Source organism: Pristiophorus japonicus, chromosome 14, assembly GCF_044704955.1.
Source record: "Pristiophorus japonicus isolate sPriJap1 chromosome 14, sPriJap1.hap1, whole genome shotgun sequence".
NCBI classification, from domain to species: domain Eukaryota; kingdom Metazoa; phylum Chordata; class Chondrichthyes; family Pristiophoridae; genus Pristiophorus; species Pristiophorus japonicus.
In genome coordinates this window covers 180,414,848-180,441,188 of record NC_091990.1, presented here as the reverse complement: position 1 = coordinate 180,441,188, position 26,341 = coordinate 180,414,848, and the positions used below count along the sequence as shown (strand labels likewise).

Sequence of the window (26,341 nt, the reverse complement as noted above, 5' to 3'; positions counted from 1 at the left end):
CATGTGCTGTGTGAGCCCCTCCGGGAGATGGGACATGTGCTGTGTGAGCCCCTCCGGGAGATGGGACATGTGCTATGTGAGCCCCTCCGGGAGATGGGACATGTGCTGTGCGAGCCCCTGGCCTGTATGTTAAACAGCTCACTGCACTCTGGACTGGTTCCTACAGATTGGAAAGAGGGTAATGTTAACCCCATTTTTTAAAAAGGTGACAAGGTAGACCCGGGTAACTATAGGCCCATCAGTTTAACATCAGTAATAGATAAGATGTTTGAAAGAATCATAAGGGATGCAATATATGTATACTTGGATAGGTAGGGACGTATTAGGGGCACCCAACATGTCTTCATAAAAAAGGGGTCATATCTCTCAAATCTCATTACATTTTTGAAAAAGTTACTAAATTATTGGATGAAAGAAGCACAATAGACATTATCTACTTAAATTTGCAAAAAGCTTTTGATAAGGTACTGCATAAGAGGTTGGTCCCTTAGAGGATGAGGCTGGGAAATTAATAACGGGGAACAGGGAAATGGCAGAGACTTTAAACAATTTTTTTTGTATCAGTCTTCGCGGTAGAAGACATTAAAAACATCCCAATAATGGATAATCAAGGGGCTATAGGAAGGGAGGAACTTAAAACAATTACTTTTCACTAAAGAAAAAGTACTTGGTACAATAATGGGACTAAAGGTGGACAAGTCCCCTGGACCTGATGGCCTGCATCCTAGGGTCTTAAAAGAAGTGGCTGCAGAGATAGTGGATGCATTGGTTGTAATCTACCAAAATTTGCTGGATTCTGGGGCGGTCCCAGCGGATTGGAAAACCACAAATGTAACACCCCTATTTAGAAAAGGAGGCAGACAAAAAGCAGGAAACTATAGACCAGTTAGCCTAACATGTGTCATTGGGAAAATTAGTCCATTATTAAGCAAGCAGTCGTAGGACATTTGGAAAAGCATAATACAGTCAAGCAGAGTCAGCGTGGTTTTATGAAAGGGAAATCATGTTTGACAAATTTGACAGAGATCTGTGAGGATGTAACGAGCAGGATGGATAAGGGGGAACCAGTGGATGTGCTGTATTTGGATTTCCAGAAGGCATTTGAGAAGGTGCCACACAAAAGATTACTGCACAAGATAAAAGCTCACGGGGTTGGGGGTAATATATTAGCATGGATAGAGGATTGGCTAACTAACAGAAAACAGAGAGTCGGGATAAATGGGTAATTTTCCGGTTGGCAAACGGTAACTAGTGCTGGCTCCTCAACTATTTACAATCTATATTAATGGCTTGGATGAAGGGACTAAGTGTAATGTAAACAAGTTTGCTGATGATACAAAGATGGGTGGGAAAGCAAGTTGTGAGGAGGACACAAAAAATCTGCAAAGACAGGCTAAGTGAGTGGGCAAACATTTGGCAGGTGGAGTATAATGTGAGAGAGATTACAAAATGCTGCAGTACAGAGGGACCTGGGGGTCCTTGTTCATGAAACACAAAAAGTTAGCATGCAGGTACAGCAAGTAATCAGGCAGGCAAATGGAATGTTGGCCTTTATTGCAAAGGGGATGGAGTATAAAAGCAGAGAAGTCCAGCTATAACTGTACAGGGTATTGTGAGGCCACACCTAGAGTACTGTGTACAGTTTTGGTCTCCGTATTTAAGGAGGGATATACTTACATTGGAGACATTTCAGAGAAGGTTCACAAGGATGATTCCTGAGATGAAGGGGTTGACTTATAAAGAAAGGTTGAGTAGGTTGGGCCGATATTCATTGGAGTTTAGAAGAATCAGAGGTGATCTTATTTAAACATATGAGATACTGAGGGGGCTCGACAAGATACATGCAGAGAGGATGTTTTCCCTCATGGGGGAATCTAGAACTAGGGGGCATAGTTTCAGAATAATGGGTCGCCCATTTAAAACTGAGATGAGGAGGAATTTCTTCTCTCTGAGGGTTGTAAATCTGTGGATTTCTCTGCCCTAGAGCTGTGGAGGCTGGATCATGGTATATATTTAAGATGGAGATAGACAGATTTTTGAGAGATAAGGGAGTTAAGGATTATGGGGAGCAAGCAGGGAAGTGGAGTTGAACCCAAGATCAGATCAGCCATGATCTTATTGAATGGCGGAGCAGGCTCGTGGGGCCAAATGGCCTACTCCTGTCCTACTTCTTATGTTCTTAAGAGGCTTCTCTATAAGATCGGAACCTGTGGTATTAGTGGAAATATATTGAACTGGATTCAGAACTGGCTGGCAGGATGCAGGTGAAGAGTAATTATGGATGGATTTGGATCTGTTTGGAGACCTGTCAGCAGTGGTATTGTATTTGGACCGTTGCTTTTTACTATTTTTATTAATGATCTGGATTCAGGGGTTAGTGGCACAATTTACAAATTTGCAGATGATACAAAGATGTGTGTAAGTGTTAGAACTGTAGAAGAGGCTCGTCTGATTGAGGCAGAACGTAATGTTGGGAGATTGGGCTCAAGACTGGAAAATTATGTTTTACGTAGATAAGTGCAATGTTCTGCATGTGGGCAGGGCAAATGCTCAACATTCATACACCCTCCAGGGAAAGGCATTAAACATGGTGGAGATGGAAAGAGATTTGGGCATTCTAGTGCATACATCCTTAAAGGTACATGAGCAATACCGTGCAGCGATAGCTGCAGCAAATAGGATGTTGGGCTGTATCCATAGGACAATTGAGTAAGACGAGGGGTACTGTTTTGTCCTTGTTAGGCCGCACTTGGAATACTGTGTCCAGTTTCAGTCTCCTCACATGGTGGATGATATTGAGGCTCTGGAAAGGGTGTAGAAGAGGGCCACTAGACTAATTCCAAGTCTAAAGCATCTTAGTTATCAAGATAGGTAAAAAGAGTTAGGACTCTATACCTTAAAGCAGCGTAGACTTAAGGGGGATATGATTGAGGTTTATAAGATAATGAAGGGAATAGACAGTGTTCCAGCTGACAGTTTATTTCAATTAAATAGGTTAGGCAGGACCAGGGGGCACAAATTTAAGTTGTATAAGGCTAGATCTAGGTGAGATGTCAGGAGGTGGGTTTTTTCCCAGAGAATAGTAGATCTCTGGAACAAGCTGCCATTTCATGTGGTGGATGCAGATTCACTGAATTCCTTCAAGTGAAAGTTGGATTTGTTTCTGGCTGCGGCAGAGATGACCTCTTACAGAAGGTAGGTACTGCAGGAAATTGTGTGGGACAGACTTGATGGACCAAATGGTCTTTACCCGTCCATCATTGGTCGTATGTTCGTAAGCGCAGGAGATGCAACACCTGCCCTTTTACTTCCTCCCTTCCCACTGTCCAGGGCCCCAAACACTCCTTCCAGGTGAAACAGCGATTTACCTGTACTTCTTTCAATTTACTATATTATGTTCGCTGCTCACGATGTGGTCTCCTCTACACTGGGGAGACCAAACGCAGATTGGGTGACAGCTTTGCAGAACACCTTTGTTCATTCTGTAAGCGTGACCCCGTGCTTCCAGTCGCCTGTCACTTTAATTCCCCGCTCCATTCCCATTCTGACCTCTCCGTCCTCAGCCTCCCGCACTGTTCCAATGAAGCTCAATGCAAGCTCGAGGGACAGCACCTCATCTTCCATTTAGACACTTTACAGCCTTCTGGACTCAATATCGAGTTCGACAATTTCAGACCATAACCTCTGGCCATATTTTTTTTCTCTTTACTCCTTTTTTTTAAACAACCGCCGCCTTTTTTTCTCTTTTCTATGGCAACTGGTGATGATTCTGCCATTCACACCCTGTCTAGACTCATCCTTTGTTTCTTAACTTGTTCCATTATCATCTCACTTTTGTCCATCATCCCTTTTGTCTCTTAAATCTCTTCTACCTTCCACCCGATCACAGACCTTCCCTTTTGTTCTTCCCTCCTCTTCCCCCTTTCACTGCCCCGGCACTTACTGAAGAATCTGTTACATCTCAAACTTTTCCAGTTCTGACAAAGGGTCACAGACCCAAAACGTTAACTCTGTGTTTCCCTCCACAGACGCTGCCTGACCCGCTGAGATTTCCAGCATTTTCTGTTTTTATTTCAGATTCCAGCATGTGCAATATCTTGCTTTCGAACCTGGATTATTACTATTTTTAAAATAGGAAATAAATCTATGAGGTATCGAGGGAAAGGAAATGTCATATTGTAACAATGTCTGGTTTTATAGTGGGGAGACAGTAAATGTTTTGCCAAGTCAGGCTGTATCAACAAGAGTTTAATCGTTTTCTAATATAAAGTATAAAGTTCTACGTTGGCTGCACGTGTAGTCGCTGTCCAAGATGGACATTAACTAAAGAAAAATAGTTTGCTATCTCACAGTTTGGAATTTAAAAGTGCATTTTTTTTAATAAACCTGTAGTGTAACATTGGTCACTATTTTTTGAAGCTTGATTTTATTTTTATTGCCTGAATCATTTTCTTCTCTGTTTAGGCTTCCCACTTTTCCTGGGGCCTCTGGTCAATTCTCCAGGCCAGATATTCCACCATTGACTTTGATTTCCTGAGGTAAGTGCCCTGCTTTTTTTAGACAAAGTGAAAGAAAACAAAACCTAGCCTGTGTCTGGCTCATTGTTGCTGACAATGTGAACTCTAATGCAATTGGAAGCAGTACGTCTAAATAGTCTGTCATGTTTTCTTTAATGTTTTGTAACCCACAGATGGGATTCATTTCCACCCTGCTCCAAAAATGTAAACGATAAAACAGCATTAAAGCACTTTAAACTACTTGATGACATTTTGGTCACGTTAATGAAAACTGGCATTTATACCGATTAGGACAAATCAATCAAAAGATTGAAATACCCTGGTGTGTTTCTCTCCCTATGCCCAACCTCCTTTTTAGGAGTATATTAAAAAACTTTAAAAATATAATTTGAATATTTAAATGCTTTGATTAAAAACTCAACAAAAAAAAAATGTAATCGTTCGAAGCGGCCTATTTGATTTATTTTGCAATACATTTCATGTATTGTCCTGCTCATAACTCATCTTTTTCTAACGTAACCACTCAACGCACAGTACTGTTCCAGTAGTTCTTTCCAGCTTTGGTGGTTACATTAATTGTTAATGACAAAGGCAACCTTCACTCTGTGTGGTTTCCTGCCCACATTTGGATCATTTACAGGGTCTTTTTCCTGATAGGAAATGCAATATGAGACGTGCGAAAACAGTGCGTATATTGTAGTTTAATTGGCTCTTACTGTCGCTCATCCAAGTTCGGCGCGTGTGCTGTAGGGTGTCTGTTCCACAACAGGAAAGAATAAACCCAGACTCAAATCATAGGAAATTCATCAAATATGGTTCTTGGAGTTCTGTCTTTCAAGCTCTGTTTCACTGCCATATGATCTCCATAAACCGAATTACTGTTGGCTTAGGTATAAGTCTAAAGGCGCCTCGGGCAAGCTCATAATTAAATCCACATGCACGTGACAATAGAACAATCATGGAGAAGCATGGAAAATTCTCCATTCGATCACTTTATTTCTTTTATAAAAATAAACTCAATATACTTACTACACTTAAGGGAGGAACTGATAATTCACTTGTAGTTTGGATGTGTGTGTGCCAAACCTTTAATAATGACAGGGCTAAATGGGTACTTAGACTATCAGATATCTCAAAATTTTTATTGGATGAATGTAGTGTACTGTCAAACCTACCCTGCAGTAAGTACATAGATTTTTATTAATGTTTCAGCTGTGTACAGCAAAAGATGCTGCAAAGTTCGACACTCGGTTTGGCTACTGTAAAACTTTACTTTAAAGCATGTAAATGTTTTTTACTATTTCCCTATTATTTTATCTTGTATGGTTTTCAATTCAGCAATTCTTTTAAAAGGTTAGGTGTACCAATATATCACTAAAGTGGCACTTACGCCAGTGGCATGAAATATGGTTAGTATGTGCACAAGGTTTGGCACTAATGTAGTGCTCTCCCAACTGTACAAAATGTGGCGATGCCCCTCATAATTGTTGCCATTTACAGTTTAGTGCCTCACTTAAAAGTATTTGCTTCTTGCCAATTCATTTAATTCATGTGGTAAATTAATATTTAATTACAAATGTAACCATTGTTTAATTTTATTTTTTGTGAATGCATTTAATATTAAGCAGGCAAGATAATAAAAGATTCTGTCAAACACCCTGAGCCATTCAAATGGTCTCTTTCAACTCTCTCAGTATATGTTCCTCCGGGCGGGCTGCCAGCTTCTAGTGCCCCGCCGGGGTTTTCAGGGTCGGTCTCGGTGGGACACGGAGCATTACCGCCCGGAAGGGGCGAGCAACACGGCCCTGGGGTTGTGACACCGGTTCGATTTTTGACTCCCGCCCGACCCATAGCGCCGAGAAATGTACCTTGCTGGGACCGCCTGTGAAAACAGTGAGGTAAAGTAATGTCTACCTCAGGGAAGTGTGATTGTTTTATCTTTTATTTTTGAGATTTATGTTGTGGTGGCGTTGGGCTATGTATTGGAAATGTTTTTGGTGGGGGGAGTTTTTCCGGGATTTTGTTTCTCCCCAGGCCTCTCTTAGAGCACTCCCAAGCCGGCTGTTTAAATCCGGAATTTCACATGTTCAGCTGGCCGAGCGCCCTAAGTGGTGTGTAACTCCTCCCTTAACGCTCCGCCCCACACTCGGGGCCCAGCTGCCCAATTTTGCTGACTGAGACGCAAACTATTCCCGGGCGCAAACTTTACCGCCCCAACACCATTACCGCCCCGAAATGAGCACAGCCGAAAATCCAGGCCTAAGTGTTATATAAATTTTTTTTTTATTACATTTTTAGTTTCTTATTATATTGTTAGGCTGTTGTTTCTATCCCACGGCACTTTCAGTGTGTGTCTCAAGCTGTCTGTAAACTCTAATCTGTTACTTCGGTGTACCTTTTCCATTCCTATAACTATCCTACATACCTCCATAAGATCACCTCTCACCTTTCCTGCCTTTCCCCATAACTCTAACCTTTCGCACTTGGGATCAGCCTCGTGACTCTACTCAGCATTGCCTCTACTGCTTAAAATTCTCAGCAGCGAGAACTGGACACAGTAATCAAGGTGCAGCCTGATCAGAGCATTGTACAGTTCAATCATAACTACCTCCCACTTGTATTGTGGTTATATTGATCAACTATCTACTGGCTTTGTTGCTTGCTGCTCTGCATTGGTTAGACATGTTTACTATCAAGTCTACTAAGAATCCTAGTTCTCATTTGGCTTCAACACTATTCATGGAGTCTGTCAGCCACTTATTCTTTCATCCTATGTGCAGTCATCATCATCATCATAGGCAGTCCCTCAAAATCGAGGAAGACTTGCTTCCACTCTAAAATGAGTTCTCGGGTGAATGAACAGTCCAATACAGGAATTACAGTCTCTGTCACAGGTGGGACAGACAGTGGTTGGAGGAAAGGGTGGGTGGGGAGTCTGGTTTGTCACACGCTCCTTCCGCTGCCTGCGCTTGTTTTCTGCATGCTCTCGGCGACGAGACTCGAGATGCTCAACGCCCTCCCGGATGCTCTTCCTCCACTTAGGGCCGTCTTGGGCCAGGGATTCTGAGGTGTCAGTGGGGATGTTGCACTTTATCAAGGGGGCTTTGCCCACCTGGGGCTCGCTTGCGGTGTAGGAGTTCCAAGTAGAGCGCTCGCTTTGGGAGTCTCGTGTCAGGCATGTGGACGATGTGGCCCGCCCAACGGAACTGGTTGAGTGTGGTCAGTGCTTCGATACTGGGGATGTTGGCCTGATCGAGAACACTGACGTTAGTGCATCTATCCTCCCAAGGGATTTGTAGGATCTTGCCGAGACATTGTTGGTGGTATTTCTCCTGCGTTTTGAGCTGTCTACTGTATATGGTCCATGTCTCTGAGCCATACAGGAAGGCGGGTATCACTACAGCCTTGTAGACCATAAGCTTGGTGCCAGATTTGAGGGCTTGGTCTGCGAACATTCTCTTCCTCAGGCGACCGAAGGCTGTGCTGGCGCACTGCAGGTGGTGTTGAACCTAGTCATCGATGTGCAGTGCTCTACAGTTGTCTACACTAAATTTCATTTGCCATTGATCTGCTCACTTTCATGTATTGTCTCCTCCAATTCCACCATTTCCCTTAGGTGTCAGAAAGTCTGCGAGGCCTTGTAGGGCTGCAGGAAGGGCTGAACAGAAAAATGACGAGACACTTCCCATCCTACTCTTTTATTCTTTTCGATTGTTTTTCCTTTCCTGTAAGCATGGAGTGGTGCCGGGGATCAAATCCGGAGCCGTAATTGTATGGGCTATGGTTCCATTGCTGCCACTAGCCTCCTGGCACCTTACCAAAATGATCATTCCTCATGTGTAGGTCTAGGGATTGTCGGCCAATATTCAGCTGTGGGGCCATCACTGCCGAACTGAATTCTGTCCTCCCCTGACACCTTGGAGGAGGCAGCTCAGAACTTACAGAATGACTTGGATGAACTATGCAAGTGGGTAGAGGAATGGCAGGTGTAATTTATTCTGGGCAAGTATAAAGTGCGGCACATAGGAAAGAAAAATAGGAAACACATGCTAAGCAACCCCAAAATGCAATGCCGGCCCATTACAGTGTTGTCAAATCAACTTCAGTCAACTTCTCTGCTCACCTCTTGTTCCCAGTGCTCGTGTGGTCGAGTATCTTACATCTTTTTAGTTTTAACTTCAACTCATTTATTGCACAATAACTATATTGCAAAATAATTATATAACAGGATATGATGAAGAATATTGCTGGTGGCAGTAATTAACTTAAGGTATGTGTATATTGAGGCTTTAGCTCAACAATTGCTTCAGTGTTCAGTTTACTTCTGGCCAAAGCAATCCCAGGTGTGGTACCATTCTTGATTGTATGCAGGCTTTCTCAGTCATTATTGGCTTATTTGTAGATAGCAAGATTGACTTGCACAAATGTTCAACGTTACTACCTGCAGCAATAAACATGAAAACTTCTGAATCATCCAGCAGTGACCTGTATCAAAACTGGGGACACTGAGGTGTGAGTTAGATTTCACAGACGGTAGGAAGCAGGGGGGCGGGGGGCGGGGGGGTGGGGGGAGCGCAACAGAGCAATCTCCAGATATTAAGGGGGAGGGCTTTTATTTGTATGCGTTGTCCAGCACACACTGGATTGCCTGGGAACAGTGAATATCAGAACATCGGGCAGTTCATACCACGACCCTGTAAGTGCCCAATCTTCCTTCCATTCATTGAAATGGAAGTTAAAATAGTGTGGCTTCCTTTGCAGGCATGCACAGACTCAGAAAAAAACTCTCCCGACATTTCTCCGAGCACTTGCCCATCATCAGGACCATTACCAGTTGCTGAGTTTCTGAACATTGGCAGGTATGCAGTTACACTTTAGATTTGAATGAGCATTTATCATTCATTTAAAAATATAATGGGGCACCCTGTCATGAGTTATTTCATCAGGCAGGGTTCAAACCCAGCAGGGATTTTTGTGCATGTGTCTTGATACTGATTTAGATTTGCTGATGAAATACTTTATTACTGTATGTGGCAGACTTGTTCTTTGCCCCTTGCTTTGATTTGGGCCTTAAATAAGATGAGTTAGACTTTAGCAAAAAAAAAAGTAAGGACAATGTGGTCATCGCTTTTAAGGTCTATGCATGCTTCTGTCTGATGTATCCCATTAAACTAAAGAAAGTGTATATTCAATTCGAAAAACTGCTGGAGAATGCTTTTGTAAAAAATGTTCCAATTGCCCAAGTATATGTTCTAATGTAAAGAAACAGTGCGCTAGAAATTCAGTTGGTTAGCGCCCGGGCGGGGCGGTAAAGGGTCGCTAATGGCTTACCGCCCAGGCGTGACGAATTTAGCACCGCCCATGAACTTCAGTTGCGTGTTAGCAGTGGCACTAACAGTTTGTGCCTCACCCTGTATCACCGCCCAGATCGTGACATTACTGAGTGTGCAATGCCCCGTTAGCGCCCGAGACGTGAACTTCAGTTGCTTCGCCTCACTTACCGCCTGGCGCTAAACACGCCACAGAAAGCTGGCGTTCATACCTCTGATTGCCGCTGCACAACCGGGTCATTGAGAGGTCATAGTGAGTGCTAGCTAGTATGTACGCACAATTTGTAGCTCTTGCCTTGCTGCGGCTGTTAAATTGCTTTCCTCGGCATTTACCAACCCATTTGCACCTCGTCCCTTTCCACATTGATGGGGGCTGTACTGGTATTGCACCTTGCCAACGCGCCAACTACTTTGTAGGGAGAGAATATGGGAAATGTGGGCCGAGGGTTGAGGAGGGCCCATAAAGGTCACAACAGGACGCCTTACCCCACCTCCCAGGGTTTGCCGGGAGCACTTCTCCTACATTAATCTGTTGGAAGAGCAGTGCCTAAGAAGGCTGAGCTTCAGCAAGGAGCTCGTCACAGAGCTCTGCCACATCTCCAACATCTCCCAATTTGCAGTCCATTGCTGCATCTGGAAAGCCACCGAGGCTCTGTACCGCAAGAGAAGGAAGTACATCACCTTCAGCATGACGAGGGAGAAACAGGAGGGAGCGCTCATGTGGCTTTGCCAGGATTGCGGGTTTAGAAACATAGAAACATAGAAAATAGGTGCAGGAGTAGGCCATTCGGCCCTTCTAGCCTGCACCGCCATTCAATGAGTTCATGGCTGAACATTCAACTTCAGTACCCCATTCCTGCTTTCTCGCCATACCCCTTGATCCCCCTAGCAGTAAGGACCTCATCTAACTCCTTTTTGAATATATTTAGTGAATTGGCCTCAACAACTTTCTGTGGTAGAGAATTCCACAGGTTCACCACTCTCTGGGTGAAGAAGTTCCTCCGCATCTCGGTCCTAAATGGCTTACCCCTTACCCCATGGTTCACGGCACCATTGACTGCACCCACGTGGCATTGCGGTCACCTCAGCGGAATGCAGAGGTCTTCCATAACCGCAAAGGCTACCACCCTCTGAGCGACCACAGGCAACTCATATTCTCCATCAATGCCCACCATCCTGGCAACAGACACGATGCATTCATCCTGCGAGAGACCACTATGCCAGCACTCTTCCAGCCACCACATGAAATTCGCAGCTGGCAGCTCGGGGAGGAGGGTTATCCTCTCGCCACCTGGCTGATGACACCCCTGCTGAGCACTGTTACAATGAGAGCCCTGTCGCCGCCAGGAACTCCATCAGGCAGACTGTCGGGGTGCTGATGCAGCAGTTCCGCTGCCTTGGCTGCCCTGGAGAGAGCCTTCAGTACTCCCCTGATCGAGTCTCCCTCTTCTTCGCTGTTTACTGCACGCTGCACAACCTGGCCATTATGAGGGCCCAGCCATTGCCAACATGGATTGCAGGTCCACCTCAGGAGGAGGAGGAGGAGGAGGAGGAAGAGGGAGAGGAGGAGCAGGAGACAGAGCATGACGATGCAGAGAAGGAGGTGCAGCAGCCACAGAGGAAGGACCATGGCAATATTGGAGCTGTAATGGCCGTGCATGAGTGGCTCATCAGGCACCGCTTCCAATAAATCAACGCTGAGATGGCGATTAAAAAGCATAAAGACCTGGCTATCTGCAGGTGGCAAGCCCTATCACCTTGGAAAGGTCCAATGAGAAAGATGACCAAAACAGAAATGGCAAATGATAAATTTAATTTCATGCACAACTATCTCCTGTTAAGCATAACTACCTGCAAAGCAGACCTACAATATACAAACAAACAGTCCTCCCCTTTGAAATATAAGAAAGAACAAAAAGAAATTCTCTCTGATTGATTGGGCCTTTTTTCATTATTTCCCTTCCCTTTGCTTCTCCCTCTCCCCGCCCTACTGCTCCTCCTTAACGGGGCCCCAGTGCCTGCAGCAAGACCGCTCACTCTGCGACACAGAGACTACAGATGGCCTTGCAGGACGCTCTCGACCAGCTCTGGGCCTGGAAGGCCCGGCTGCAGACTGCACCACCTCGGGCTGGGCGGCAGCAGTCTCGGATGGCTGGGGTGCAGACAGTGCCAAGTGCAATGGGGAAGTGGCAGTGGTGGGAGCCGGAATGCTGTCACCCTGAGAGAGAGGGCAGCACCTTCCATTTCGACCCGACACACTGCCACTCCCCCCGGGGTCGAGCCTCAGCATCCGGAGCAATCTGCTGGAGCACAGAATTGCTGGCCTGCTCCGGCACCGTGCCTTCCCCGTTTTACTGCGGGGAACCCAGAGACAATGGCAGCAGGCAGTGTTTGCAGTGGCATCAATCTGAGTCTGCACGAGAGCGTCTGAGATTGGATGCCACCAAGCACTGACTCCGTTACAGCACTAAGCGGTTGCGTTGTTTCGGCCTGTGCTGCAATAGCTGCTGCCACCTCACCCATGACACGCAGCATGAAGTCCAGGTCCCCACGTACCATCTGCGAGCCCACCATCGTTTGTCAGCTGTCAAGGATGGGCTCGAAGGTGTGCTGGGAGAGACGCGCAATGCTGGAGGTGGACTCCTCCAAACTCCTAGCAAGTGCGTCCATGCTCTCGAGCACCCTTGCCCATTGCATCCAGAAGCTCGCTGTGTATCGTAATTGACCATTTGGCCACAGCCTCAACATCGAGGTCCTCATTTGAGTCCCGCCGAGCAGAATTCACACGCAAACTCACCCTCTCGGGAGCTGGCCCCCGAGCTTCCCTTTCCCCGGGCGTTGCTGCCTGCTGCTGGGTCCCAAAGCTTCACCCACATCAGACCCCCAGAACATGGCCTCCCCCACCGACGTCGTGTCCGCACTCTGAGAGGCAGCTGGCTGGTCTGACACAGGCAGGTACTGAGTCCTCCCCTTCCTCCTCCTCTCCTACGTCGCTGGCACTCGAAGGCTGAGAGACAGGACCCTGGGCTGCTGGCTCATTATCTGAAAGCATAAAGGCAGAAGTGTTGTGGCTAAGTGCAGGAGAGGGGGGCAGCAAGGTATTGGGACAGCACAGTTAGATGTAAAGTGGGAAAGGGTTGTGGTGTGAAGGGGAAAGTGGTCTGATAGAAGAGGGAGCGGTGATGAAAATACCGCTGTGGTCCCCAGGGGGTGTCGACTTCTCCCACGGCAACCACACCCGTCACGTGTGCCCCGATGACTGCAGCCACTCGCTCCTCGAGGTCGGTCAAGGGCTGCAAGTCCTCCCGTTGTGAGCAAGCTTGGCCTGCAGGAAAAAACCAGGACGTGTGAGTGAGTGTGCAGCTACACGTTGTCAGATGTGCCGACCACAGTTGGCTAGCTGTGTTACTGTACGGGAAGCGTCAGATGTCAATGTTGCTTTCACGAGGTGGACACAGTTGGTGCGTGAGCGCTGAGACGTTACGGTTTATACAGTGTGTGAGACAGTGAGGTTGAGATCGTGGAGTGTTGAGCTTTCTGAAGAAGGTACTCTCCCCCTGACGACCTGAGAGAGGTTGTTGGAATTTATTTGCGGCATTGCGTGGGAGTTCTGGGCACCGCGCTTCTGGCCGGCACCGTACTGTGCCACCTCCCCCCATCGACAACGAAACATGTTGGGCAGTGGCTTCCTATCAGTGTAAGGAAATAACAGAGCCCGTTGCCTTTCCGCCGCCTCAATCAGAGCTTCCAGGTTGGGCTCAGAAAACCGGTGGGCACACTGGTGAAGCCTCTGCACTTGCTTATTGCAAGACCAGTGCACAGGCTGCCGTGATGAGAATGAGGCTGTGCAGCAACATTGATCCTCCCCTTTAAGAATCGGATGGCGCCATTATGTCTGATGACTCTCTGATTGGCGCGCCTGGACTTCATTAGCGCTGTGACCATAGCGCTCCGCTTGCCGACTGTATCGCCCTAAGAGGAGGGAGTAAGGCTTGATTTAGCACTCTTCCCTCTCGAGGCGCTAAAACTGAATATCGCGCCGACGGCGCTAATTATCGCCAAGCGCTAAACCTACTGAACAATCCATGTTGGAGCCTCAAAATGGCCGCTAACTCATTTTTAGCCCTGCGTCTTTCGTTCGGCCAACTGGGATCAAATTTCAATCTTGTGTCCGGATTCAGAAACAAAAAAAAAATCAGTTTAACTAAAACCATCGCAAGTTCTTGAAGATGCCCGCAAGTAAAATAATAGATTGGCCGGATTTTTGGCTGGTTTGCGACACGGGTTTTCACCGCCGTTTGACCCTCCTACGGCGAAGACACAGTCACGGAGCCCGGGCGGGATACTGGGCTCGCTGTTTGCGATACCGCCGGGGAGAGGCGCGGATTGTGTTACCGTCGTACTTTTGGCACACTCCCAACCTGTATGCAGCGCCCAGCGTACTGACCTGTTGGTGCAGCCCTGCCAGCAGCGGTAAGTATGAAAACTTGCAACAAAGGTAAGTTAAAGTTTTTATTTTTTGATTCTTTTTCAGCGATTTAGTAGCTAAGGGTTTTATGAATGTTTTTGGAAAGTTTTTTGCAAATTTCCTCCCCCCCCGGCCCACCCCCCCCCCAAGGCCTCTATCGCAGCACAAATGACCACGGATTAAGGTTAATTAAATTTGCGTTGTGCGCCGCGAATATAGTTGTGCAATGCCTCCTTTACCGTGCAGACGTAAAGGCCGAAAGATCGACCAAAAAACGGCAGTGTAGCAAAAACTGTAATTTTCACGTAAAACTACAGTTTTTGCTGAAAACTGAAAATCCCGCCCCTTATTTCTGAAGTTACTGACATTACCTTTAAATAGAATAAGCGAAGGGGAACTAACACTCTTTAAGTGTGACCACTTGGATTTATTTAAAGTTTGAATCCCTGCCTCCTCAGAAGTCAACAGATCAGAATCAGACATCTGATAAAGATGCGGGTCGCCTTATCACAAGGTAATTATGAATGAACCATCTTATTTATCTATCCAGAAACACCCCTCAGTCCTCCCATTGCAGCATCTAATTGTTTCTTAAATGACTCCAGACTTTCCCGCTGCATTGTTCTGTCTGGAAGTCCATTTCTGTGGCTCAGTGGGTAGCACTCTTGCCTCTGAGTCAGAAGCTTGTGGGTTCAAGTCCCACTCCAGAGACCCGAGCACAAAAATCTCGGCTGATACTCTAGGGCAGGACCGAGGGAGTGCTGCACTGTCAGAGATGAAATTCAGCCTCCCGAACAGGTCTCTTACCGCCAGAAAGCGGCGGAGTCCAGTGGCCGCCGATTTGCGGTCGAATGGCCACCGCTAGCGAAATTCACCCTGGTGGATTTTCCGGCGATTCCCACTGCCGACTGGTCCTCAGCGCATCATCAAAGGGTGCACCGTCGATCCACTGCACCTCCAGCCAAACTCAGCGTGAAAAATCTTCGATCCGCCGAGCGGGGCCCCCCGACAGCTTTTCCTGTCGGTGCACCTTGTTCTCTGTGAGTGGGGCATGGTCGCACTGCGGCCATTAAAGGCGAGGGCGCACTGCGCCGGTCGCCATGTTATTTTTTTTTTTGCCGGCTGACTTCCAGATCGACCGGACAAATATGCCCCTGGGTTCGGGCCGGGCCGCCAACAGGCAGCCTGCTGGCAACCCCTCCTTGGGTGCCAGGCCGCTGGCCCGGCTGAAGCCCTTCCTGGTGGCCTGGTGGACCAAACTAAAAGAATCGCAGAGCTCGCAGCAGCTCTCCCCTTTAAGCGAAGGGGAGGGACCTGGTGACGCACACCCGTCATTACATCATCACCGCTCCGCTAATGATTGACAGCGGCGGTGACTCTGTCCCGCCTCTACTTCCGCCCCTCTTGTTGGCAATCTGCTGCTTACCGCCCCATTTCCGCCCGTATTGTGATTTGATTTCCGGTCCGCCTGAAAAAAAAAAACAACAAGGAGCTGAATTTCGTGAACGAGGCGACCACATCCGACACGGAGGCGAAAACACTTCAAAAATGGTCAGTGCGCCAGGTTTCGGGCTGGCCTGAATTTCGGCCCCACTGTCTTTTAGATAATAAATTAATCCAATGCCTCGTCTGCTCTGAGGTCGATGCAAAATATCCCATGACACTATTTCAAAGAAGAGCAGGCGAGTTATTCCCAGTGTCCTGGCCAATATTTATCCCTCAATCAACATCACTTAAAAAAAACAGATTATCTGGTCATTATCACATTGCTGTTTGCTGGACCTAGCTGTGTGCAAATTGGCTGCTGTGTTTCCTATATTACAAGTAACTACACTTCAAAAAAGTACTTTGTTGGCTGTAAAGCGCTTTGCGGTCATTAAAGGTATTATGCAGGTAAACATTGTAACTGTGTAAGATTTGCCACCAGAGGGCGCAACTGTTGGAGTCTCAAAGGTCACTTGCACATTTCGTGCAAGGGAGTATAAAAGGTTGTCTGCCATGCTGCTTAGGCACTCTGGAGTTGTATTAAAGCGACTAATGTCACATCAGTTTTAGCTCACAGTACTCAGTCTTGTGGAGTTCTTCCATACTTAACAATTGGCGACGAGTAACAGATTACGAACTTTCACGCGGTCATGGCTGCCGTTTATATTCTAGAGAGATTTGTAGAGGGTGATGATTGGGAAGCCTTCGTTGAGTGTCTCGACCAGTACTTCGTGGCCAACGAGCTGGATGGGACGATACAGCGATCAAGCGCAGGGCGATTCTCCTCACTGTGTGTGGGTCCACAATATACGGCCTCAAGAATCTGCTAGCACCGGAAAAACCAGCGGAGAAGACGTATACAGAGCTGTGTACGCTGGTTCGGGAACACCTCAAGCCGAAGGCCAGGTATCGCTTCTACACGCACCACCGCTCCGAAGACCAGGACATGGCGAGTTATGTCGCCGACCTGAGATGCCTTGCGGGAACTTGCGAATTTGCTGGATTTTTGGGGGAAATGCTACGGGACATTTTTTGTGCTTGGCATCGGCCACGAGGTCATTCTCCGCAAGCTGCTGTCGCCGAATCCCTAGACCTGAGCAAGGCCATCACTATAGCCCAGGCATTCTTATCCACGAGCGATAATACCAGCCAGATATCTTCCCAGCATCGAAGCTCACCGGCAAGTACTGTGCATAAAATAACGTCGCTAGCAGGCAGAACTGCATATGGCAGGGCCTACACATCTGCAGCTGCAAGACCGAGGATGACTCCGAGTCCGCCATCGGGCGTGAATGCAAATCCATTAGCACCATGTTAGCGCTGCGGGGGTAATCATCGAGCCCATCAATATCGATTCAAGCACGACGTGTGCAAAGGCTGCGAAACAAAGGGGCACCTCCAGCGAATGTGCAAGAGAGCTGCGACTCACCACGGGGCAGAGTCGGCAGAGGATGATTGATCCGCGCAGATCACGCAGAACAAACGAGAGGCAACTCAACCCGAGGCAGAAGTGTATGGGGTACACACCTTCACCACCAAGAGCCCTCCTATCATGCTGAAAGTCAAATTGAACGGTATTCCGGTATCAATGGAGTTGGACACGGCGGCAAATCAATCAATTATGAACTAGAAGGCTTTTAAGAAACTGTGGGGCAACAAGACACAAAGGCCCAAACTGAGCCCGATTCAGACAAAGCTGTGCACCTACACCAAAGAGTTCATACCAGTCATTTGCAGTGCAGCAGTTAAGGTATCGTACAATGGAGCTGTGCATGATTTCTCACTGTGGATTGTACCAGGCGATGGCCCAACGCTATTCGACAGAAGCTGGCTGGGAAAGACTCGATGGAACTGGGACGACAAGAAAACCCTATCTTCAGTGGATGATGCCTCGTGCACCCAAGTGCAGAGCAAGTTTCCGTCGCTATTTGAACCAGGCATCGGCAATTTCACAGGCGCCAAGGTGCAGATCGATCTAGTGCCCGACGCAAGGCCCATTCATCACAAGGCTCGAGCGATTCCATATACGATGAGGGAGAAAGTCGAGATCGAACTGGACAGACTTCAACGAGAGGGAATCATATCGCCAGTCGAGTTCAACGAGTGGGCCAGTCCGATTGTTCCGCTGTTGAAGAGCGATGGCACAGTCAGAATCTGCGGAGACTACAAGGTAACGATCAACCGAGTCTCGTTACAGGACCAGTACCCGCTACCCAAGACGGATGACCTGTTCGCAACGTTAGCAGGGGGAAATTGTTCACCAAGTTGGACCTAACCTCTGCCTAAATGACACTGGAGCTGGCTGAATCTTCAAAAAGATTGACATGCATCAACACGCACAAAGGACTGTTTATATACCACAGGTGCCCTTTGGGGATTCGCTCGGCTGCTACCATCTTCCAGAGGAACATGGAGAGTCTGCTGAAATCAGTTCTGCGCACAGTTGTGTTTCAAGACAACATCCTGATCACTGGTCGTGACATCACCGAACACCTGCACAACCTAGAGGAGGTTCAAAGTCGACTAGACAGAGTGGGACTCAGGCTGAAACGCTCCAAGTGTGCTTTCCTGGCGCCAGAGGTCGAATTTTTGGGGCAAAAGATTGCGGCAGACGACATCAGATCCACAGACTCAAAGACAGAGACCATCAAGAATGCACCCAGACCACAGAATGTGATGGAGCTGCATTCGTTCCTGGGACTCCTCAACTATTTTGGTAACTTTCTACCCGGGTTAAGCACTTTGCTAGAACTGTTGCACATGTTGCAACTTAAGGGTGATGACTGGGTTTGGGGTAAATCTGAAGAGACAGCCTTTGAGAAGGCCAGAAACCTACTTTGTTCTAATAAGTTACTTGTACTGTATGACCTGTGTAAACCATTAGTGCGAGCTTGTGATGCATCTTCATATGGGGTCGGCTGTGTGTTACAGCAAACCAATGTATCGGGCAAACTTCAACCGGTTGCATACGCGTCTAGAAGTCTGTCTAAGGCTGAAAGAGCCTACAGTATGGTCATGAAAGAGGTGTTAGCATGTGTATATGGGGTTAAGAAAATGCACCAATACCTATTTGTACTTCGGTTTGAGCTTGAAACCGACCACAAGCCACTCATTTCGCTGTTTTCAGAGCGCAAAGGTATAAACACCAATGCTTTCTCCCGCATCCAAAGATGGGCACTAACTAACATTGTCCGCCTATGACTGTTATCCGCCACAGACCAGGCACGGAGAACTGTGCTGATGCCCTCAGTCGGCTCCATTGCCCACTACCGGGATGGAAATGGCACAGCCCGCAGACTTGCTTCTGGTTATGGATGCTTTTGAGAGCGAGGGGTCACCGGTCACTGCTCGCCAGATCAGGACCTGGACCAGCCAGGACCCTGTGCTATCACTTGTAAAAAGCTGCTCAATGGGAGCTGGTCGGCCGTTCCCGGGGAAATGCAAGATGAAATTAAGCCGTTTCACCAACGCAAAGATGAAATGTCCATCCAGTCGGATTGTCTCTTATGGGGTAATCACGTGGTTTTGCCAAAAAAAGGCAGGCAAACATTTATACGCGACCTACACAATACCCACCCAGGCATAGTCATGATGAAGGTTATAGCCAGGTCGCATATTTGGTGGCCCGGCATTGACTCGGACTTAGAGTCATGCGAACATAGAAACATAGAAACATAGAAAATAGGTGCAGGAGTAGACCATTCAGCCTTTCGAGCCAACACCACCATTCAATAAGATCAGGCTGATCATTCCCTCCATACCCCTTTCCTGCTTTCTCTCCATACGCCTTCATCCCTTTAGCCGTAAGGGCCATATCGAACTCCCTCTTGAATACATCCAATAAACTGGCATCAACAACTCTCTACGGCAGGGAATTCCACAGGTTAACAACTCTCTGAGTGAAGAAGTTTCTCCTCATCTCAGTCCTAAATGGCCTACCCCTTATCCTTAGACTGTGTCCCCTGGTTCTGGACTTCCCCAACATCGAGAACAATCCACCCGCATCTAACCTGTCCCGTCCCGTCAGAATTTTATATGTTTCTATGAGATCCCCTCTCATCCTTCTAAACTCCAGGGAATAAAGGCCCAGTTGATCCAATCTCTCCTCATATGTTAGTCCTGCCATCCCGGGAATCAGTCTGGTGAAACTTCGCTGCACTCCCTCAATAGCAAGAACGTCCTACCTCAGATTAGGAGACCAAAACTGAACACAATATTCCAGGTGAGGCCTCACCAATGCCCTGTACAACTGCAGTAAGACCTCCCTGCTCCTATACTCAAATCCCCTAGCTATGAAGGCCAACATACCATTTGCCTTCTTTACCACCTGCTGCACCTGCATGCCAACTTTCAATGGCTGCTGAACCATGACACCCAGGTCTCGTTGCACCTCCCCTTTTCCTAATCTGCCGCTATTCAGATAATATTCTGCCTTTGTGTTTTTGCCACCAAAGTGGATAACCTCACATTTATCCACATTATACTGCATCTGCCATGCATTTGTCCACTCACCTAATCTGTCCAAGTCACCCTCTGTCCAAGTAGCCTCTTAGCATCCCCCTCACAGCTCACACCACCACCCAGTTTAGTGTCATCTGCAAACTTGGAGATATTGCACCCAATTCCTTCATCCAAATCGTTAATATATATTGTAAAGAGCTGAGGTCCCAGCACTGAGCCCTGCGGCACTCCACTAGTCACTGCCTGCCATTCTGAAAAGGATCCGTTTATCCCAACTCTCTGCTTCCTGTCTGCCAACCAGTTCTCTATCCACATCAGTACATTACCCCCAACACCATGTGCTTTGATTTTGCACACCAATGTCTTGTGTGGGACCTTGTCAAAATCCTTTTGTAAGTCCAAATACACCACATTCACTGGTTCTCCCTTGTCCACTCTACTAGTTACATCCTCAAAAAATTCCAGAAGATTTGTCAAGTATGATTTCCCCTTCATAAATCCATGCTGACTTGGACCTATCCTGTCACTGCTTTCCAAATGCGCTGCTATTTCATCCTTAATAATTGATTCCAACATTTTCCCCACCACTGATGTCAGTCTAACCGGTCTATAATTACCCGCTTTCTCTCTCCCTCCCTTTTTTAAAAGTGGTGTTACATTAGCTACCCTCCAGTCGATAGGAACTGATCCCGAGTCAATTGACTGTTGGAAAATGATCAGCAATGCATGCACTATTTCTAGGACCACTTTCTTGAGTACTCTGGGATGCAGCCTATCAGGCCCCGGGAATTTATCGGCCTTCAATCCCATCAATTTCCCTAACTCAATTTCCCACCTAATAAGGATATCCTTCAGTTCCTCCTTCTCATTAAACCCTCGGTCCCCTAGTACTTTCGGAAGGTTATTTGTCTATTCCCTAGTGAAGACAGAACCAAAGCATTTGTTCAATTGGTCCGCCATTTCTTTGTTCCCCATTGTAAATTCACCTGAATCCGACTGTAAGGGACCTACGTTTGTCTTCACTAATCTCTTTCTCTTCACAGAAGCTTTTGCAGTCAGTTTTTATGTTCCCGGCAAGCTTCTTCTCGTACTCTATTTTCCCCCTCTTAATTAAACCCTTTGTCCCCCTCTGCTGAATTCTAAATCTCTCCTAGTCCTCAGATTTGCTGCTTTTTCTGGCCAATTTATGTACCTCTTCCTTGGATTTAACACAATCCTTAATTTCCCTTGTTAGCCACGGTTGAGCCACCTTCCCTGTTTTATTTTTACTCCAGACAGGGATGTACAATTGCTGAAGCTCATCCATGTGATCTTTAAATGTTTGCCATTGCCTATCCACCGTCAACCCTTTAAGTATCATTTGGCAGTCTATTCTAGCCAATTCACGCCTCAAACCATCGAAGTTACCTTTGCTTAATTTCAGGACCCTAGTTTCTGAATTAACTGTGTCACTCTCCATCCTAAAAAAGAGTTCTACCATGTTATGGTCACTCTTCCCCAAGGGGTCTCGCACAACACGATTGCTAATTAGTCCTTTCTCATTACACATCACCCAGTCTAGGATGGCCAGCTCCCTGGTTGGTTCCTCGACATATTGGTCTAGAAAACCATCCCTAATACACTCCAGGAAATCCTCCTCCACCACATTGCTACCAGTTTGGTTAGGCCAATCAATCTGTAGATTAAAGTCACCCATGATAACTGCTGTAACTTTATTACATGCATCCCTTATTTCTTGTTTGATGCTGTCCCCAACCTTACTACTACTATTTGGTGGTCTGTACACAACTCCCACTAGCGTTTTCTGCCCCTTAGTATTCCTCAGCTCCAACCATACCGATTCCACACCATCCAAGCTGATGTCCTTCCTTAGTATTGCATTAATTTCCCCTTTAACCAGCAATACCACCTCACCTCCTTTTCCTTTCTGTCTATCCTTCCTAAATGTTGAATACCCGTGGATGTTGAGTTCCCAGCCTTGGTCACCCTGGAGCCATGTCTCCGTGATGCCAATTACATCATACCCGTTAACTGCTATCTGCGCAGTTAATTCGTCCACCTTATTCCGAATACTCCTCGCATTGAGGCACAGAGCCTTCAGGCTTGTCTTTCTAACACATTTTGCCCCTTTAGAATTTTGCTGTAATGAGGCCCTTTTTGCCTTTTGCCTTGGGTTTCTCTGCCCTCCAATTTTACTTTTCTTCTTTCTATCTTTTGCTCCTGCCCCCATTCTACTTCCCTCTGTCTCCCTGCATAGGTTCCCATCCCACTGCCATATTAGTTTAACTCCTCCACAACAGAACTAGCAAACACATCCCCTACGACATTGGTTCCAGTCCTGCCCAGGTGCAGACCGTCCGGTTTATACTGGTCCCACCTCCCCCAGAACCGGTTCCAATGCCCCAGGAATTTGAATCCCTCCCTTCTGCACCACTCCTCAAGCCACGTATTTATCTGAGCTATCCTGCGATTCCTACTCTGACTAGCACGTGGCACTGGTAGCAATCCTGAGATTACTACTTTTGAGATCCTACTTTTTAATTTAGCTCCTAGCTCCCTAAATTCGTCTTGTAGGACCTCATTCTTTTTTTTACCTATATCGTTGGTACCTATATGCACCATGACAACTGGCTGTTCACCCTCCCTTTTCAGAATGTCCTGCACCTGCTCCGAGATATCCTTGAGCCTTACACCAGGGAGGCAACATACCATCCTGGAGTCTCGATTGCGGCCGCAGAAACGTCTATCTATTCCCTTTACAATTGAATCCCCTATCACTATCGCTCTCCCACTCTTTTTCCTGCCCTCTTGTGCAGCAGAGCCAGCCACGGTGCCATGAACTTGGCGGCTGATGCTGCCCTCCCCTGATGAGTCATCCCCCTCAACAGTACCCAAAGCGGTATATCTGTTTTGCACTGGGATGACTGCAGGGGAACCCTGCACTACCTTCCTTCCACTGCTCTTCCTGTTGGTCATCCATTCCCTATCTGCCTGAGTAACCTTTTCCTGCGGTAAGACCAACTCACTAAACGTGCTATTCACGTCATTCTCAGCATCGTGCATGCTCCAGAGTGAATCCACCCGCAGCTCCAGTGCCGCAATGCGGTCCGTCAGGAGCTGCAGCCGGATACACTTCCCGCACACGTAGTTGTCAGGGACACCGGAAGCGTCCCTGACTTCCCACATAGTACAGAAGGAGCATAACATGAGTCCAAGCTGTCCTGCCATGACTTAACCCCTAGATAAACTTAACTTGGCAACAAGGCTAAAAGGTTAATTACTGATATAGAAAAGAAAAAAGATAAACTGCTTACCAATCACTTACCCCCTTGGCTGTGACGTCACTTTTCGATTTCTTTCTACTTCTTTTTTGCCTTCTCACCCTGCTGCAGCTGCACCGGTTGGCTTTTATAGGCTGCTCGACGCTCCCTGGACTGCCCGAACTCCTCCGACTGCCGCCTCACTGACGTGCTGGGCCTTTATAGGCCGCTCGACGCTCCCCGGACTGCCTGAACTCCTCCGACACCAATGTAACATGTGCTCACAACTGAGCAATGCACCAAGGGAGGCTCCATTGAGTCTGTGGTCATGGCCCTCAAAACCGTGGTCCAGGATCCACATAGATTTTGCTGGCCCCTTTCTCGGAAAGATGTTTTTAGTTGTAGTGGACGCTTACTCTAAATGGATTGAATGCGTAATCATGTCATCCAGCACATCCACTGCCACCATTGAAAGCTCCCGGGCTATGTTCGCCACTGATGGCTTGCCCAAAGTCCTTGTCAGTGATAATGGACCATGTGATACCAGCTCGGAAATCAACGAGTTTATGACCTGCAATGGCATCAATCATGTCAGGTCTGCCCCGTTTAAGCCCACATCCAATGGTCAAGCGGAATGGACAGTCCAAATTATCAAACAGAGCTTGAAACACATGACGGAAGGCTCCTTGCAGACCCGCTTATCTCGAGTTCTGCTCAGCTACTGGACGTGACCCCACTTGCTCACTGAGGTTCCCCCTGCAGAATTGTTAATGAAGAGAGCACTCAAAACCAGGCTCTCCCTAGTCCACCCGGATCTAAAAGATCATGTGGAAACCCGGCGTCACCGGCAAAACGTACCACAATCGCGCGGCTGTATCGCGTGACATTGATGTTAACAACCCCGTGTTTGTCCTGAACTATGGTCATGGTTCCAAATGGGTTGCTGGCACTGTTTTGGCCAAGGAGGGGAAGAGAGTGTTTATTGTCAAACTATTGAATGGACAAACGTGCAGAAAGCATTTGGATCAGACCAAACTGCGGTTCACCGACAACCAGGAACAACCTGAAGAGGACATCACCATCATCGATCCACCAGCACACACCCAACCAGCAATCGACCTCACCGTCAATCAAGAGAATGAACCCACCATTCCCAACCGTCCTGTCAGACCAGCTGCGCTGCAGTGCAGCAATGGTCTGACCAACTCACCCATGCCGGAGTTTGAACTCAGACGATCAACCAGGGAGCGTAGGGCCCCGGATCGTCTCAACTTGGAAATAATTTGTATCAAAGACTTGCAGAGGTGGGGGGGGAATGGTGGAGTGATGTTATGTAGGTAAACATTGTAACTGTGTAAGACTTGCCACCAGAGGGCGCAACTGTTGGAGGTCCAAGGGTCACCTGCAAGGAACTATAAAAAGTTGTCTGCCATGCTGCTTAGGCACTCTGGAGTTGTATTAAAGAAACTGAGGTCACATCAGTTTTAGCTCACAGTACTCAGTCTTGTGGAGTTCTTAACAAAAGGAACTATATAAATACAGGACTTTCTTTCTGATCGCTTTTTGTGTGAAGAGCTTCCTGATATCAGTCTTAAATTTACCTTTTTCTATAGGTAGTATGAATCTATATCCTCTTGTCCCAGACTTGTAATTTAATTTGAAGTAATGACCCAGAAATTCCTCTCGAGGTCTTCCCTGGGCAAACCACTGTAGAAAGGACAGAAAATGCGCACTTATCTTAAGCTGCTAGGCCCGCTTGAGATCCTGGTCCTAAGGCCTCTCATGACTGAGCATCGCAGCACGTGCACGTCGGGACGTGTACCGGCCGTAAGTCTGGAACTCCTATTACTGTGAATGAGAACCCACCCCCCTCACAAACACCCAAAACACTAACAAAAATAGAAAATAGACTATATATTTAAGATTCTTTTAAATTAATGTTAATAATGTCTTATAAAAAAAATATTTTTCTGATCTTATAAAAAGTTTTTTTAATGGTTAAAAATAAACTTTCCATAGTGGGGAGGGTTTTTAACAATAAAATATGCATTTATAATTTTATTTTTACATGTTTTTATGTATTTTAAAACACTTCCGCCTGTAAAAGTAGGCTATGCGCCTGCTTTTATCAGGCGCAAGATTTTTGAGGACATTTGCTGGGCAAGATATGGGTAAATCCCGCAATCTTGCCCATGCAAATGTCCTCGCTCCCGATATGTCTGGGATCCGTCAAATTCCAACTTGACACATCAGAAAAGCCGGTTTTCAGCGCATGCGCATTGCGTGCTGCAAACTGGCTTTTCCGATGCCTTCCTGGATCCGTAGAAACTTTGTATGGGCTCGGGACGTCGGAATTTCTGGGCCAATATTCTGGATTTATCTCTCTTGTAAACCTGTGTAAGATCACCTCTCAACTGGCTCTGTTCCAGGTTGAAAAGCTTAAGTTTCCTCATAACTCAGTCCTTTGGCATTAAGAATCAGCCTCGTGGCTTTTTTCTGCACGGTGTTCAGTACTTGGAATGTCTCCCTTGTTACTCATTGTACAGTTTGATCATAGATTCCTCTGACTTGTATTCTACAGATTTGGCCGTGTAATTCAACATTATGTTGGGTTTATTAAATACTTCTGGACATCTTGAGCGTCGAGTCTATTAAGACTTCTTCTCTTTCAAATTCATCCATAATATTTCAACAGTACTTCTGGAGTACGTGTTGCTCAGTTTTCCTTCCTATGTTCAGTACTTTCCACTTGTCTACATTAAATTTCATCTGCTATTGTTTAGCCCGTTTACACATTTTCTCCGACTCATTCTTTAATTT

At 46.9% G+C, this 26,341-nt stretch overlaps 1 protein-coding gene across 1 annotated transcript in view; it reads left to right on the top strand.

Moving 5' to 3' along the window:
• LOC139279662 (ethanolamine kinase 1-like) overlaps positions 1–26,341 on the top strand; it is a 610,209-nt gene that overhangs the window by 528,642 nt on the left and 55,226 nt on the right. The window contains exon 7 of the mRNA XM_070898767.1: positions 4,465–4,538. Within this exon, the coding sequence (XP_070754868.1) occupies positions 4,465–4,538 (74 nt within the window). The remainder of the gene's footprint in view (positions 1–4,464; positions 4,539–26,341) is intronic.